The 17261-nt window shown below is 39.8% G+C and overlaps 1 protein-coding gene across 19 annotated transcripts in view; it reads right to left on the bottom strand.

The window, feature by feature from the left end:
• The window catches only part of LOC121961980 (receptor-type tyrosine-protein phosphatase delta-like), a 139262-nt gene that overhangs the window by 50310 nt on the left and 71691 nt on the right, over positions 1–17261 (bottom strand). For all 19 annotated transcript variants that reach the window (XM_042512137.1, XM_042512128.1, XM_042512134.1 and 16 more), the window contains exon 5: positions 1125–1313. In XM_042512137.1, coding sequence (XP_042368071.1) covers positions 1125–1313 — 189 coding nt within the window. The remainder of the gene's footprint in view (positions 1–1124; positions 1314–17261) is intronic.

A 17261-nucleotide genomic window follows, 5' to 3' on the forward strand; every position in this document is an offset into this window, starting at 1 on the left:
TTAGTTAACAAAGGTTTCGTTAATGCTTTAACAACTAAGTGAATCAAAGTCGCACATTAGAAATGAGGGTTAATTCTACACAGTTCTGTTGAAAACAAGTCAGCAGCAAGTAAGTAAGGTTAACAAGACGGTTTAACAAAGGACAGCTGTGAAATCTGTGAAGACAGGTGGTCAAACATACAAGACTTGAAATTTACAAGTAGTTGCGCTAATGTGTTGTCGTTAGCTGGCACATAGAGCTGCAAGCTATGTCAATTTTTTTGGAAAATAGAATCATCTCACTGTACTGAGATATTGAAATCAAACTTGGAATATTCAGGCGAATGGGTATATTTGGGTATGTCGCAGGCAAATAAAAACAAAGCTACACATTAAAGCAGGGGGCTGTAAATTCAAAGAATCAAGGGGTAAGGGGAAAGCCTTATGAACTTTTACGCACTACTGTGGCTGATTCGTGTCAGAAATAGATGTATTTCTTCAACCATAAGAAAGTGCTTTAGCAAAGCAAATATCTATTCAGAGGAGGTTTAAGGATCCCTCTTCTCGACAGAAAAATTTAACAAATGCGCAAGGACGATGATTAATTTGCTTTTCTGCATTTTTTCCTATTTTAAAATCATTTTGCACTCCTTAGCAGATTCTGAAAGAAGCCGAATGTTGAATATTATTATTTTTTTTTTTTTTTTTTTTTAAAGGCATAAGAAATGACGAGAATGGATCCAAAACAAAAATACTGCACCAATGCAGTTAAAAAAAATCAACACAAAACAGCAAAATAATTTATTGTAAAAAGTCACAGCAGTGAGCAATGAGGGCAGAAGTTAGGGCATAAGCCAGCAAAACACAGAGGGGGGAACAATCCCAACAGCCCATGACAACACTGGAAGACAAAGGGAGACACACATACAGACAGCACACACCAGGGCGTACAGATAATAGAGGACAGGAAGTAGTAGAAACAATGCCATTACCTAAAAAATTAAAAGCCAAATGAGAAGTTAAATTATGGGAGGAAGAAGAGGATGAAAGAACAGAGGAGACAACAGGGGGTGCAGATCAGATAGAAGGCAACAAGAAAGAAGACTCCCTGTTTTGTAATTGAGTTTTCAGCAGAGGAAACCTACCTGATCTGAGTTGTTTAATGCGTCCATTGTTGTTGGTGGTGTTGACAGGGAGGAAGTCTTTAAACCAGGAGATGTCTGGGTCGGGGTTGCCACTGGCGGCACAGAGCATGGTGGCAGTGCGCGTTCGCTCCACCACTTTCAACTGTGGGCCCATGTCTATGGTGGGGAAACCAGGGGGCAGCTGGTCCTCTGGAAGAAGATGAGAGACATTGTAGCAGAGGTCAGATTCAGAAAGTCAGTGTTCCTCCTCAAACCATATGCAGAGCTAATGAGGAGGGAGAGCCAGTGGAAGTCGTTGTCATGAGACTGCGAAGTAAAAGAATAAGCCAAAGATCTATCTACTATTGTTGGTCAAACGTAGTGTGTAGTGAAAAGAGACAGCAGAGGAGCAAAATAGAAGATGCTTTTTGTAATACTGTAAACTCCATCAATAAAACAATAATTATTTCTCAAGTCCTGACATTTAAAACTGCTTTTCCTTCCCAAAATTGGTATTGACAAGGACACAAAATGAACACAAAGTGGAAGTGGACAACAACAGTTTAAGCACTCTTGGTAATTTAAAGGAAAGTTCAGGAGTATTTTGGAATATTGACATTCTCACTTTCTTGCTGAGAGTTGAACATGATTGATACCACACAAATATCTGCCCGTAAAATTTAAAGCTATAGGGTTTTTTTTTATACATGTTTACATTCCATGTATCATTTTGATATACAGAGTCTGTATTGTCATTTTATTATGTTGGTCTATTCTATACAACATCTATAGCATGTTTGTCCATCCCCAATTGCTCTATCTAAGGTTTCTTTAATTTTTTCCCTCAAAAGTTTTTTTTTTCCTTATCAGCTGTTAGGGTCTCAAGACAGAGGGTGTACTAAGAGGTCAACAAATAGTGGATTTTTAAAGGCTGATAAAAATAAAAATAGTTTGAAACAGGAAAAAGCCGAAAGCTAATTAAATCCCTTGAGGGTGGGATTTAGAGCAATATAATGGGATAAATGAAAAACAATATTCAGAACTATGTTTCCATTAGTGTATAATCACCTCAAACTAAGAATTGTTGTGTTTTCGTTACCTTAGAAGGAGCCGATTATATCTACATATCTACAGAGATGGTCCTCTTCCACAGAGTCAGACATGTTTTTTTTTTCTACAGTAGCCAAGAATGAACAAACCAAGCACTGACTCTAGATAGGGAAATTTCTATTTTCACATCAGCCACTGTAGTTCTCGTGCATGGCTGACACATGGTTGGGAGAAGTTGCATTTCTGTAACCTAAACTAACTAAATCCAATACTAGACCTTCAATTGGCCGATATCCCTTTCACTTTCACTAGCGCTTGAACTCATCAAATACGTCCACTCTGTCATTGCTTTTGGCGTACAAGTTTGTTACCAATGGCAACCTTCAACATCCAACTGGAACGCAACTGAACGGCATCAGATGAGAACGCACCCCCAATTGCTCTTTCTAAAGTTTCTTTCATTTTGGACAGAACCAGTGGCGTTGTTATTGTACATGACTTTGCTGCCTAATCCTAACCATTGTGACAGTCCACTTTGGCTGCCATGGGCTGTGTAAACATCAGGACCATGCTGCATCATCCCACCATTTGCATTTGTTGACATCACAGAAAAAACTAATGATGATAGTGTAAAACATCATATCTGTGCCAATTTATCGGCCAAACTGATAAATTGGTCAACCTGCATAATGAAACGCCCCCTGAAGCAATTTGTGATTTGTTATATTGGGCTATGTAAATAAAATTGACTGAAGGAGTCACCTAAAAAGAATGTTTCCCATAATGTATTTCTTTTAATAAGGGAAAGGGACAAACCATTGCAACACTAGCTAAACATGTACTGAGGTGAGATGGAGCTTTGAAGTTCTTTGATGATGGCAGGTGGCTTTGCTGTCTTGAATAAGCTGTCTTGTTCCTGCCTGTGTCTCAGCTTACAGACTGAACAAGGGCGGGCTACATCTTGCTGCCGTTTGAGATGTGAGAGAGATAACTCACATTGCTCCTTGCTCTAAACATGTTCTTTTAGCAAAACAAAGAAAATCAAAGCCTAGAGCAGCTTTGTCTGAAGCTCAAGGCTCTGAACAGGAAGTATTTTGGGCTCGCAGCAAGTGATGATCTTTGAGAGGGCACAGAGTGGAATTTTCCATACGCCTTGAGATCCCCGTATGCAGAATGCCTGCCTCTCCGCAAAAGTTAGCTGAGTGTAAATCTGCGAAAACAAGACCTGCTTATTCTGAATGCCAATGAGGTTTATGTGCACCTTTAAGTTTTCCTTTCCCTGCTGTGATATGGCTAATTAGTGTCTTCCGCTGCTCTCGTAAACGGCACCTTTTTGGAAACACTTTCTTCATTAAATTTTCATGAGGAGACATCAGTCTGGAAACAGCTTTGAGATGCCATAGCCTGCACACAGCCAAACGACAATCATGGCCGCCTTCCAACAATGCTTTTGGGTATCTGGCATGAGAAACCACCTCGATGGATAAATCTTCTCAGAAATAGACTGTATTACAAATTAGTGACTTCAGACTGAACTACAAAACTTTCCAATGCAACTCTGTGTCCCTGTCTGAACTGACGTGTTTTGTTAGTGATCGAAGGGTCTTTTTTGTTGCATGTTTTTAGACAGCAAATCACAAAGCAGACTTCTCAAACTGGTTTAATTAATTCCTCTCCTATATAATACGTACTTTGAATGCTGGCAATCTTCCTGGCAGTTGTGCACTGATACTGGCCAATTTGGGCCATGCATCCTTATACAGTATGGTTTATCACACAGTTTATCACTGTGTGTCCTTGACATGGTGTGCAATATATATATATATATATATATATATATATATATATATATATATATGTTATCTTTATCCTTTTCAGTATCCATTAAGGTAATGAGAGCTGCCCCGGCTGTACTCTTGTTAAAAGTTTGTGGGCGTCTGGCACTGTTTGCTTGTTGTTGCACAAAATTGATGTGCTGCTTATTAAACCAATAACCACTTCGTCAATTTACCTCAGTCACGCAGTGGCCATATTTAGTTAGCATCACAGTTAAAGATGGAAAGTGGACAGAACCAATTCTGGGATACAAAAAATTAAGAAATTCACCATTTTTTCTTGTCAACTTGTTTTGCCACAGTTTATATCTGCTTTACAGCCATTAACTGTGATTGGATGGTTATGGATGGTGTATTCTATTATTTTTAAGTGTTATGTGATAGGCGTCAAGAACTGTATTGGCTATTAGCTTTCTAACCGGTAAAAAAAAAAATGCGCTAAATTATGTACTGTGCTCATTGTGTTTTTTACATTCACAATACATACATTTAAAGAGTGCATACATTTTAACACATACAATACTTAAATATAGTGACAATGCATTCTCCAGAAGGAACACACTGCTATAATAAGAACAAAAGCAACAGAGAGAAGGTTGGTCATCTCTAAAAGAACCACATTAGCAACTATCGAGCAATGAGGGAATAAACTAAATCTGAAAAACTGCGCTTTCAAAGGTGCTCATTCAAATGGAGAAAGACAGGGAGGAGGGGAAAAGGAATTAATTGTACAAGGTAGCTCCTGTCCAGGCTCCCTTCAGCCTGTTCAAGGTCGAACAGACAATTAGTCGATTCTACAGTGAGTCAAAAGTATACCTGATCAAACACAATAGCCAGAAGCAAGCCTCGGAGCATGGATGCGTGTTGAATATAGTAATTGGATGTGACAATCCATGCGAACTAAAAAGCAACTTCTGTGAAATTGCAATGTATTCTAAAACAAAGTGCTTAAGAGATCATAATTTAGCTGTCCTTTAAGAAGTCAGATTTTTTCTTGTGCTGCAGTGTACAATGCTGCTGGTTATTTGGCTCTAAGGAGAAAAAAAGAGGGTGCAGGGTGCATTCATTTTAAATTGTAAATGGTGAAGCTTATGTTAACTTGATTGCACAGTAAAACCATAGTCTGATTTACACTATTGATTAACTAGTGTAGCTCATTGAAATCGCGAAAACATATAAAAATGAGGCTGGGTCAGGCATACAAAAGGGCCCTTTCACCAAACCCATCCTCCCTATCCTATAGAATGCATGTTACATGATGCTCGCCCGTAACTCCAGTGCAGGCAGCTGATATGACTCCAGGCAGTGCATTTAAAATTAATGATCTGTTACGAAGGTTTCTGGCCTTCTGAATGCATTCTTGCTCAGCCCAGAAATGTATTTTACAGCTGCTTTGTGCACTCATGCTCATCTAGAATGGCCACAAAGTCATGACATCAACTGTGAGGTATCTAAAAAAAGTTTTTCTTGCACAGGACTTGAGATTAAGATGTAAAAAAGAAGAATAAACAAGAGTACTTTGACATTCTGAATCTCCGTGCAACTCTCAGCTATACCCTCATTTACTTCCCAAAGAGAATTACCATTGTGATAATAAATAAAGGGAAGGAAATTGACCACATTTGCTAGCTTGTGCTGTGATTAACAACTCACATCAGCAGAGCTGCTGCAGCATTTCCCTTACAAGGCAAAGAGACCAGCATGAAATCAGATTAATCACTATGTAATTTGAGCCACAACGTGTTTGTTGTGCATTTTTTGGAGAAGTTGGGTTATTGACAATGTGTTAAAAGTAAAGAATGAAATAATTAATCAAGCAGGGGCCAAGTGGCTGGTAGTTTTTCCCATGCGCTATGTTCCGCTAACAGTAACAGAGGTTGGTTTTCGACTAGTGGTTACATAAATTATCAGCAAGGACCTACTTCATTACCCCTTTAGGAACTCTGAGCTGCATCCTGATAGGAGTGGAAATTGGACAAGTTTGATTTGCTTGTAGTGCATTTGGTTTGGGATGTGTGTTTTGGGACTTATATACTATATGCTGCATGAATTGCACATACAGCCCCAAGCTGTACAATATATGAAAGTCAGAGCTGAAAGGTGAAATAATAGAAAAAAAGGGTTTTTACAGTTTCCTTGCTTCCTTATTCTACCTCGCTGAGAGCTGCAATCTCAAGGACAGCCTAAGACAAGGGCAGTTTCTGCTTTACAGACCCATACTGTATATTCAACAATGGATCTACACACTAAATGAGATGGAAGGGAGAGAAATGCTGAAGTCACCTTCTAGAGAAGTGCTGAGCACTGGTGCTTGATATAAAAAGACTCCCAATGACAATTTGCACACATTAGCCACTGCCAGGCTATCAGGCCATATGAGTGTGCGGTGCCAAGTATGGGAGGAGTCTAAAAAGGACATTGGCTCAAAAATTCCCTCAGTGAGCAGATTTCTGCTGAAGACAGAAGGCCACTGGACATAAACTCAGCCCATTAGCAGATTATATCTATTGATCACTCAAACAAAATACGAGGACACGTGAAATCACATTTTCCTCGTATGAAAACTGAAATGTTGCTTGAGTGCAGCATAAATTCAGCATGATTTGTCATCATATTGCAGTTGCTGCCGATAAACACACACACTCACAGTCTCGGCTCAAAGTAAACTTCTCACCTGCTGTGGCGTAATGGGTTGAGTGACAAACTCAAGTAATATCCTCCTTGTTTGGGCTCTAATTAAATAAGCCTAATTGAGTCTCAACAGATAAAGGTTCCATTCAAACGTGATCTGTTACTGTTTACATGTTTGCTCAGTTAGTGCTACACCAGGGCACTTGTGTGTATGTGTAGTCGGAGGTGATGTTTACAAGGTATTACGGGACTAATGCAGTTACATCTATGGAGTGGAATTCATTAAAGAGATAGTGGAACCAGACAGTGAAACTAAGGCCAGGATATCTGCTCAAGTTTATCTGCTTACATGTTGACAGCTGTGGGAAACTGTAGCTCCAGAAAAACAAATTAAAAGCATGTTCCTCTCTCCTACATGGCACTTACAGTAGTGATGGCAGTCTGTACACAGAGCGCAGGTTTTGAACAAAGCAATTACTGTGCCCAGTTGGTTGATGTTGCCAAAAAAAATAGTAGTTTGCTCATTTTGCATGTGCTTGAAGAGGTATTTCATCATTGGAAATATGGTCTTCTCATAAAACTAGGCTCTCTATGCAAAAGAAAGATTCAAAAATGTGTGCAATGTGACCAGAAAAAACTTAAAGAAAGGAATGGCATTGCTCAAGAGATAGAAAACCTACAACTACCAGAATGCACAGTGCCACACCAGACCAATAAACGCTCTCGCTAGTGGGTGACATAATGCGACAGCCCACTGGTAATAAACATTCTTGTGTTATAGTTAAAAGGTAAACTGAAATATCTTACTGAAAGCATTTGAAGCAAAAAATAGGTAACACAGTCACAGAATGGTGGTTTAAATTTGATCAGCATTGCTTAGTTTTACGGTTTGCTTTCAGTTTTTTAAGTCTCCATTTTCTATATGCAGGAAACTGTATGCCCACTTTCTGTTCACAAACTCTCTTCATTACAGCTAAACAGAGCACTAAAATGTGTTTCTAAAATCATTTTGGTGAGAAAAAGGCAGTAACATAGTATTGGTTCATATTCAATCAGCACTGCCTATTGTTACCGTTTGATCAGAGTTAGGTCTGAGTTTAAGAAAGAGAGAGAGAGAGAGAGAGAGAGAGAGGCCAATACATGTCTTGATCTACTTCTATACTCTTTGTGTCCATAGTGGTGGCATGCATGGCAGGAAATACGAAAAGTGCAGAAATATAGCCTGTAGTCTGAGCAACAGCCCGAGATCTGGGCACTGGTTAGATGGAAGGAATTTTATTGCAGTTCATTTACACATACTACCCACATTATTATGAGTCAATCTGGTTGAAATTTAGAAAAGTATCTCTTTCAGCTTGCAGGTTTACAGCTTTAACTGGAGTATTTTTTGGCATTGTTTCTGATATTTGGCATTAGATAGTGGGTTATGATGTCAAATACGTTGCGATATTCATTGTGTAGTAACACAAAGCAATAGAAAACTGAGTGTAAATCTGATCCTTGGGTCAAATTAAGTGAGATGTATTTTATGTCACTTTTATGTTAAATTTGGTTCCAACATTACCGAGTTAGTACAAAGGAATTTGAGAAGAAAATAAATCTTTGTTGCGCTGGACGTTCCAAGTGGAGCACAATGAAAACATAAACCTTTCCGGTCACATTCTGGCTTTAGTTCCGTGGTTGCTGCACAAGGATTGGATTCGGTCCGACCCTTTTCTTCCCAAGCGGAACAAGACTTTTCACCCCACGGTTGAGGTTATTCTTCAGGGAAAATCACTGCAGGCCATAATAAGATATATTTGTTGGACGTATTTGAGTGGATACAATCTCCTCAAAGGGGCTGTCACAGGTCACTTGCTGTGGCGGAGAAAAGTGTGTGTCAAGATGAATTGTTGTTTGAGGATCCCTTCTCGCCAAGAGATGCTGGATTATGGAAGTGTGGGAATTTGGGGCAGATGTCTTCGAGTAGACGCTCTTACATTTTACACTCCTCTTTTCCCCTGCCCTAAAGATTATCCTTGCCCAGTTTAGGAATCAATCTGATTCTCGCTCCCCCTTCCCAGATAAGATTTCAGCCCGAACAAAAAGACAAGCCACAAAACATTACCCATGGAGTGTGACAGCAGTGCTTATTTTTCTCAGCAGCCTGAGTCAAAGCCACCGCACCATAGCATATAATTTCAAGTTGAGGGACACTGATTAAAGCTTTTTCCACGCTCAAAAATCCAAAAGAAGTGAGAAAAGAAGATGGCAGAATTTAGCAGGGTTAGGGTGCTAATCACGTTAATCATACAGCACTCTTGCTGCTCACAAGGACATCATTTGAAATTGGCCTGTTTCATGGCTTGCTAATACATTAGTTGACCTAGATTGAATTAGGAGTGTTTTGTAAACTCATAAAAGGTAATTAATAATAAAATAATTCTGCACACAATTAAAGTTTAAGGTTGAAAGACTTGTAGAACTGTAGTAACATCATAGAAAATCAAATCTTGACACACAGATAAATTATATTTAATTGTCTCAGAGCAGATGTCTGGTCTTTGCGGTTAAACTTTTTTTTTAAATGAGGTTGTTGATACAGAACACATTAACACAGCAACATTGTCCATTATAATTTGTTTACAGTTCTCTAAAATTTGTTGCAAGCCTTTTTAATACATCCGCTCAGAGACGACCTGAATCCTCTTCAACAAAATGTTCTGTTCGGCTCCTGTTCAACTGACGTATTCAATTATTTTTTTTCCTTTGGCATGGGAGAGGGAACTGTTAATTATGCTTTTGTTTTCACACAAACAAAATTACTCAACCAAACGTAAGAGCTCTTGATTAACAAAGGCAGACAGCAATTCCATTTTGTGCCAATTCTATGACGGCATCTGTTCTATTTTTCTCTTTCCCTCTCTAACGTTTCACCACTTTCACCCACATCGTTGTTGATTTCCTTGCTCTACTTACAGGGTATCCACTCAATGCTGTGGTTAAAAAGGTGTACTTTTCCAATCTAGCGCCTAATGATTGACAGATTCTAAATTTGAGCCCACCCTTTGCTTTATCAGCTACCTGCAGCTTGGTTAAACTATCTCAAACTTGGACTCAGACAGAGTTGCTTTACACAACACTCCATCCATCATTCTGCCTAGAAACTTTTGCAGAGGTGGAGCTAGTCTCCACATCAATTTTTGACCCTTGGACCAGGGCATCCTAATTCTTTGTCTAGTTGTATCCCCTATTTACAATTTTCACTGAAAAAACACAGCCATTAAATAGCTACAGTTCTTCAACCCGGAATAGATTCAATACGTTTTGATAATGAATTTTGCACACATGCCTGGACATTGTTGTTAGCATATGGTTGGTTTTATCACTGCTTTGGGTAGCATACTTGGAAAAGTTAGATACAAGTGAAAGTGACTTCCCAATCATGAGTAGCAGGTATAGCAATTCTTTGAGAGAGCAACAAGACAGACAAGCATGTTAAGTAAAAAAGCACATGTGCATCATTGCTGAGCAAAAAGAAGAAATGACGAATTGAAAGTCTGAATTTTCCCTAAATGCCCTCAGAGAATCCAAAGCCTGTATTTATCTCATTGATACATCCCAGTGCTGTCTGGCACATATGTTGTCCAGTCTAAATAAGATTAGGTTTTCCCCCAGAGCTTCCTTTGAGCCAGATTTCCCAAATAAGCCTCCTGGCACCTGCACTGGGTAGATATTGCTTAAGTAATCCAATAATGGAAAACAAAATGCTCTGCACTTCCGTCAAATAAGGCACACAGTGGTGTGTGGTGGAGGACAATTCCGAAATTCATCTTCCCGAGATGTTTTTAAGGGTTTACAGGCTAGTGAACTCCGAGTCAACCTTCAAATTGTTTTAAAACGTGGCATGTGTCTGGACTGATGTGGTTTTCATTATTGTGCTGACTGGAAAAGACTCCCGAGGAGCTCAAATGTGAGAGCATGTCCCAATTATATGCCTGGGGCCGGAGTTTGTTATGTTCCAAAGCCTTAGACGAACTGATATGAGTAAATGTTAAGTGGCAAGGCATGACTGCTTTCCAGTTAAGGTTTAAAAATACGTCTTGTGCAGGTCTCACGGGTCAAAGTCAAGCCCGTTATATCTAGCAAGTAGTGGAAAGTTCATTTTTGCTATGAAAGCCGATGATCCGTTTATCTTCACTGAGGATACAAATGTATGTTTCAGTCTTCAAAAATAACATTCATGGAGTGGGTACCTTCTAAAGAGGATCCTGTCAGTGATCCATCTAAATTTTTCTACATCGGTGTGTCTACATGTTTGTACTATGTGTCAAAGCCCTATTTTTACAGAAATAAGTCAGTCAATTATTAACTATTTCATACAAGTGAGGGTGATTTTAGGTGAAAAATAAGAAGATGGTGATCATGTACAGTAAATAGTCTCTTAAATTAAGTTACTACTACATGATCTACACACACCTTGGCTTTAAGAAAACTAGAACATCAATGACATGCATTTATGCCTCCACATCATCAACAGAAGTGGCCACATATTATGTTTTTTTGGGTGGTCCATCTTTCCCATTCTTGTGAACACAATATCTCAGAAATGCCTTGAGAATCATTTTTTTTACATTTGGCAAAAATATCCACTTGGACTCAGGGATGAAGTGATTAGATCTGGGTCGTACTATAACCTTACATCTATCTCATTCACATGAACATTGTATCTTAAGAACACCTGGAGGGAATTTCTTCAAATTTGGCACAAAAGTCCACTTGGACTCAAGGATAAACTGATTAGAATACTGACTGTCAGAAAGTAAAGGTCACTGTGACCTCACATTCATCTCATTCTTGTAAACGTATGATCTTAGGAACATCTGGAGGGAATTTCCTCAAATTTGGCACTATCGTCCACATGGACTGAAGGATAAACTAAATAGAAACTGGTGATCGAAGGTTACGAAACAAACATTTGGGCCATAACTCAATAATTAACTTTCTGATTATGACAAATTTTCGCACAAACCACCACAACCATGACAAAACCATGAAGTTACATTTTACATTCAAAACTTCAAAGGTCAACTTCAGCGTGACTTCATAATGTTTTTCAAAAACACTTTTCTGACCATTACTCAGCGCAATAACTCGGGAACAGAAAGGGAGACATTTGGTTGAATGCTGAATTGGTGACAGTAATCTTGGTTGCCCACCTTGAAACTGTGCTGACTGCACAGATAGTCTGTGCTGCCATATTGAAGATGTGCATAAAGAGTCCACGTTTGGTCAAAAAGTACACTTTAGATTAAATTTACTTCGCTCCTTCACTATATATATAATATAAATGGACAAGGATATAAACTGCTACTGATCTGGTTGTCAGGAGCAAACAATTGGAAGGTGACAATTTTAGTTGCAACACTGCCCCATTATACTGAATTTTTTGGAGTGAAAAATTGGGTTTTACAGTGCAACAGAAATCAGCAGTAAAAGGGGAGGAGTGGTAGAAAAGCTGGGCTGGGGAAAATATGCTTCAGTTTAGTTCATTAGTTGATTCTACAGGTATGGAGCACACTAATGAATATTACTGTGGATGTGCCACAGTTGGCTCAAACAGCTAATTCCAATTTACTATAATAGAGTTTTAAGAGGAGCAGGCCCACTCCAACACAAAGTGGCATTAAGTCTCTCTAGCCTGCTACCTCTAAAAGGTATTTCAGTAATTTGCTGAACAAATACAGTCTCTTTGAGAAAACTGCTAATACCCAGGGGCAGACAATGAGGGACCATCTACTAACCACTAAAATTTTATTTTACCCTCGCTGCCTAAGGAGTCAAATAGGAATGAGTTGTGAATTACTACCCAGTGTTTCCCTTCTCCTGTGATGATGAACATTGGAACAAAACACAGGAGGAGGAAGGTGAAGGCACAGAAAGCCCTCTTAACCCGAGGTTCATGGCACTCTGTCTCAGTGAAAAATAGCATCGTCTCCCCCTTTTGCCCTGCACTGATTGTTTCTTCCATAAATCCCCTTTGAGATTGTATAATTAATTGAATGCTGCTTATTTGTCATTAAAAACCCTTGCCTAATGCCTGAGATTATGAGAGAACCATTGTAGAGTCAATCTATTAATCACCAGGCCTTTTTTTCTGGCAGAAAAACCTTCACAGACGAACAATTCGAGCAATTGCTCTTTCTAAATGACATTGGAAAACTTGTTGTAAAACTCTTTTAAGTTGACACACTGGTGTCATGGTAGATTGTGTGTCTGAAACACTTAAAATCTCTTCTTGCATATAATAAATCAAGGAAACGTCCTTCACAGATCCCATATACCACACAGAGAGACAAACTGCACACCTGCAAATTACACTCTACGAAACGGAGTGCTGTTGACAGTCACGGGATGTCCGCGCCCTTTACTCCTGAATTCGAAGGCCTTACACTTACACCTATAGGCAGCTCTGTAAAGACGCAGTTGTTGGGATTTTGGATGGAATGTAGTTGGAATTTGAGAAACATATTCCAGGTCAGAAATTCTATGAGTTCTTCTTAAAAATTAACACACCTAGTATGCCTCCAAGCCTGCCATCCCCCATAGGTATTTTTTATGGTCATCGCTGCCGGGGCAGATTGGATCAGCCAAGCAGAGGGCATGCAACAGAGATGTACGCCACTTCTGGCAAGGCGCCCCTACTCTCCCTAGGCCCCGTGTCATTCATAAACATGACGGATTAGCTGTGATATTCCTCCATTTACAACATAAGCAAAGGGAGTTGGAGGAAGAGAATGAAAGCAGAGAGTGAGTGTTAGTGTCGGATGCCCCTTAGGGGTAGTGCTAAAATGGATGGGTAAAGAGGGAGATGAAAAGGAGAGATGAAGCAGGAAGGGTGGAGAGGGGGCCTTTCTCTACAGGCCTGGCTGGGCAAGCAGCAAGGCAGGCAGGAAGCCAGGCACAAAGCTCCATTTACGCTCAGATGCCCCCCTACCCCCACCCAATCCACCCTCTTCTTGCTTTGCAGACTACGCGTCAGCTCAGCCAGATGTAGTGTTCTGAGTAAAGATCACCTAGGGGGAAGGCGGAGAGGGAGAAAGAGAGATTTCAAGACCTTTCCTACCTACAATCATGTCTTTCTCCCACACTGCCATTGTCTTTTGAATTTGCCTTACTCACTGACTTGATCTGCCTCGATTCAGCCGCAACTCATCTGAGACTTTAAAAGATGCTTGATGTTAAAGACTCTCCCTCAATCTGTCTTTGTCTGTCTCCCGCCTTCTTTGCCTTCTGTCTCTCTCCCACCCTCTTCAGGATTTCACTTTGCATATTCCATTTGCTGGTTGTTACCTTGAGCAATGATTCCATTTACTTTAGAAAACAGTGCCCCATTTATTCAGAGTTGGGGAAAGAAAAAAAACTTCTCTTGTTGTCATCTCATCTCCCATCAGCACTTTTTTCTGTTATTATTAGTAATATTCAAAGGAGGAGGGAGAAAACTATTTGACAATGCTTTGAGCTATTTGCCAAACACAAAGCTAAAATGAATGTCGCTTATTTTCTCTCAACTCCATGAAACGTACCTAAGGAAGACTCTTCCTTTTTTTCAGCTTTTTCTTAACAGTCCATCAACCCTCATTTGATCCTCTTGAGTGCATTAAACATTCACAAATAAAGAGGATGTGGCAGGGAATATATAAACAACTACACACTGCCTCCTCCTTAGAGACATACCTGTCACATTGAAGCATATACTGCCAGACATCTGTTCTGTTTTTATGTTTTAGGCTTATTCATTGTATATCCACCCTCTTACCACCCACATGGGGTGACTATAGGATGCACAATGTGTCAAAGTTAAATAAAAATTGAACTATTTAGGTTGATTGTTTTTGTTTTGTCTTTTCAGGGAAGGCTAAAAAAGCCAGAAGCTGGAATCAGTGGGAGCTCAAGAGAGTATCAGCAACCAGGTGAGTCTTCCGAGCGGGCAGGAAAAAAGACAGAAGGTAAAACTGTGAGACATTGAGTTGCTTCATTAACCTTCATGTACTATACATTCAGAGGCAGGCGGGTCAGTGTGATCAAACAGGCGTTTCTGATGCTTTGGCTTGGATTGTGACATGGCATATCTTTAACCAAAGTCTGTGTATTTTAAGGAAAAAGACAGCATGGGACTGCTCGTGTGTATGTGGAGGTGTGTATTACTAGCAAGGAAGCATCCCATCGGCTGTCGGGATTGCTTCCACAAAATCCTCTGAGCTTTAATCACTTTTAGCATTTTGTGCATGACAGTGCCAGGTATCTTTATGGGTCACAGCACGGGACTCTTCAATTTGAACATGGTATCATCAGACTCAGACGAGACTTTGCAGTATAAATGTCTGAGGAAACTGACTTCATACAAGTTAACTTCCTCCTAAGAAAGGGAAAACCTAGCACCAGCCATTTCAATAATTGATATAGCTAAAAGCTTGCTACAGGAGAAGGGAGTATAGAGATTATTCATGCTTGCTGACATCCTGCAGAGAAGGACCTCTTGGCTCTCAAAGAGCCCTAATGGAAAAAAGGGGTTGTATCAGGCTTTTGAAATTTATCAGACGGGCATTCTCCTCAAAACTGACTGTGGGAGTTGACGGGTGTCACAGCAGGCAGTGGTTGGCATTATTTCATTATGGAAATTACTATATTTAGGCCACATGTTTAACGCTGATGAAACTCGCGATGAGAATGTGTAAGGTCCCCCTTTCCTTTCATGCAGCCACAAAACATCTAATTAGTCACCACACTCATCTTTGCTGTACTGAATGTAATAATGTATAGACAACTAATTACACCCCAAAAATCAATTCTTGCCACATTACTTTTTCTCAGTCCAGAGTTGTTTGGTTGTAATTAGCGAGCAGCCTTACACAGCTTGAAAAGTTTCTCAAGATCATTAGATGCATTAAGGATGACCCTGCAGTACCCAATTAATCTAGTAGAAAATGACTGTTGAGTGCAGCTAAGATCAAAGCTACTAACATTAGCACCCCTCAAATACCTGGCTTAGACTTACACACTCCTCGTTTTATGGCCTTGTGTCCCCTCCAGTCCAGGCAGTGGAAAATTTCTGCCTTATGTTGTGCCATATCGTCTATGATGTGATGTGCACAAATCCAGATAATGGTGAAGCTAATACAAAATTGATGCTTTGTCATGGTGAGCACGTTAGCATGCTGACGTTAGCATTTGGCTCCATGCACAAGTACAGCCTCAAAAAACAGCGTGTTGATATCTTGCTGTTAATATTTTTCTATACTTCTTAATGCCACCTTTGCATTTAACACAGAAGTATAAAATGGTGTGTGATTTTTGATAGCATACGGGCACTGTGAAAGCAAAAGTGTGTGACAGGCGTTAACCGAAACACCGTCTGCCTCTTGTGTGAATTAAACATATGTGTCAGCAGCACTTTATAAACATTAACTATGTCATAACATGGCATAACAATCCTTTATTGTCCCTGTTATAAGGTGGTTGATCTCGTCATTTACTCATAGGGTAAGGAGCTCCCAAATTTCATTGTTTTCCTAGTTTTCAGACATTTTTTGCTGTTTCTTATTTGAATTAGCTGCTAACTACTGTTGGTTGCTCTTAAAATATCCTGCTATTGGTTGCATGCACAGCATGCCTTCAAAACTTCACACCCATTCCTTCAACCCCTTTCTGCCTGCTGTCCCTTTTACACTGAGCTTGATTCGGTGCTGTTCCTACCATTGTTGCCAGCTCAAAGATGAGACAACTTTGTGTGCCCATTCCACGATCGAGCCCTTTATACAGAACGGTTAGGTGGCATAATGGCATGTTATTCCTGCCTTGAACAGGATGTTTAAAAGGGACTGTTGCATACCACACATTTTTTTTTCTTATCTAAGACGAGCAAAGGAACCATTTTCAGGTGTCTAACGTTTTGATATTTTCTTATTTACTGTTTAAATGTACTTCCACAAGATGTGAGAAACAATTAGCATTTTAAAATCACTCATCACCTAATTATGCTGCAAGTACTGTGAGGTCACTGCGGAGAACAGTGAAATCTTAAGGCCAGCGAGGGAGAAGGAAAACAAACAAAACCACTCCTCATTCCTTTGAATCAATAATTATTAATTCAGGAGTCTGTGTTTACTTTTATTAAAACAAATACAGAGCCACAACATGTGCAGTGTTATCTATCATGCTCAGTGTGCAGTCCAAGGGGCCTTTGTGGCTCCAGCAGATGTTTTCTCACGCACTATGCAGACTGTAAGTCCAACATCCATCTTGTTGGCAGCGGTTATGCCACAAATCATCTTGCATAGCGTATAGATACTGATTGGCTTCCACGATTAAAAACGCAGTAAGATATAAAGGGGTGTGGAGGCTGTTTTATTTTTTTTACTGAGAAGAGATCAATTTCAGTGAGGACAGTCAACTCCATCTTTTTAATTACAATAATGAAGAACTTGTCATCATGTGCTCCATTTTCGTGACGTATGAGAGAGGTGAAGTCGGGAATTGAGGCGAGAAAAGCATCAAGTCAGTACTAGCCAAATCCCAAGCAATAACTCTGCCCGTGGATACTTTATGAAACATCTAATGGACGTGAAGATAATTGATAGTCTGCGCAGTTGGTTGCACTCAG

This window comes from Plectropomus leopardus, chromosome 23 (genome assembly GCF_008729295.1).
Source record: "Plectropomus leopardus isolate mb chromosome 23, YSFRI_Pleo_2.0, whole genome shotgun sequence".
Classification (NCBI taxonomy): domain Eukaryota; kingdom Metazoa; phylum Chordata; class Actinopteri; order Perciformes; family Serranidae; genus Plectropomus; species Plectropomus leopardus.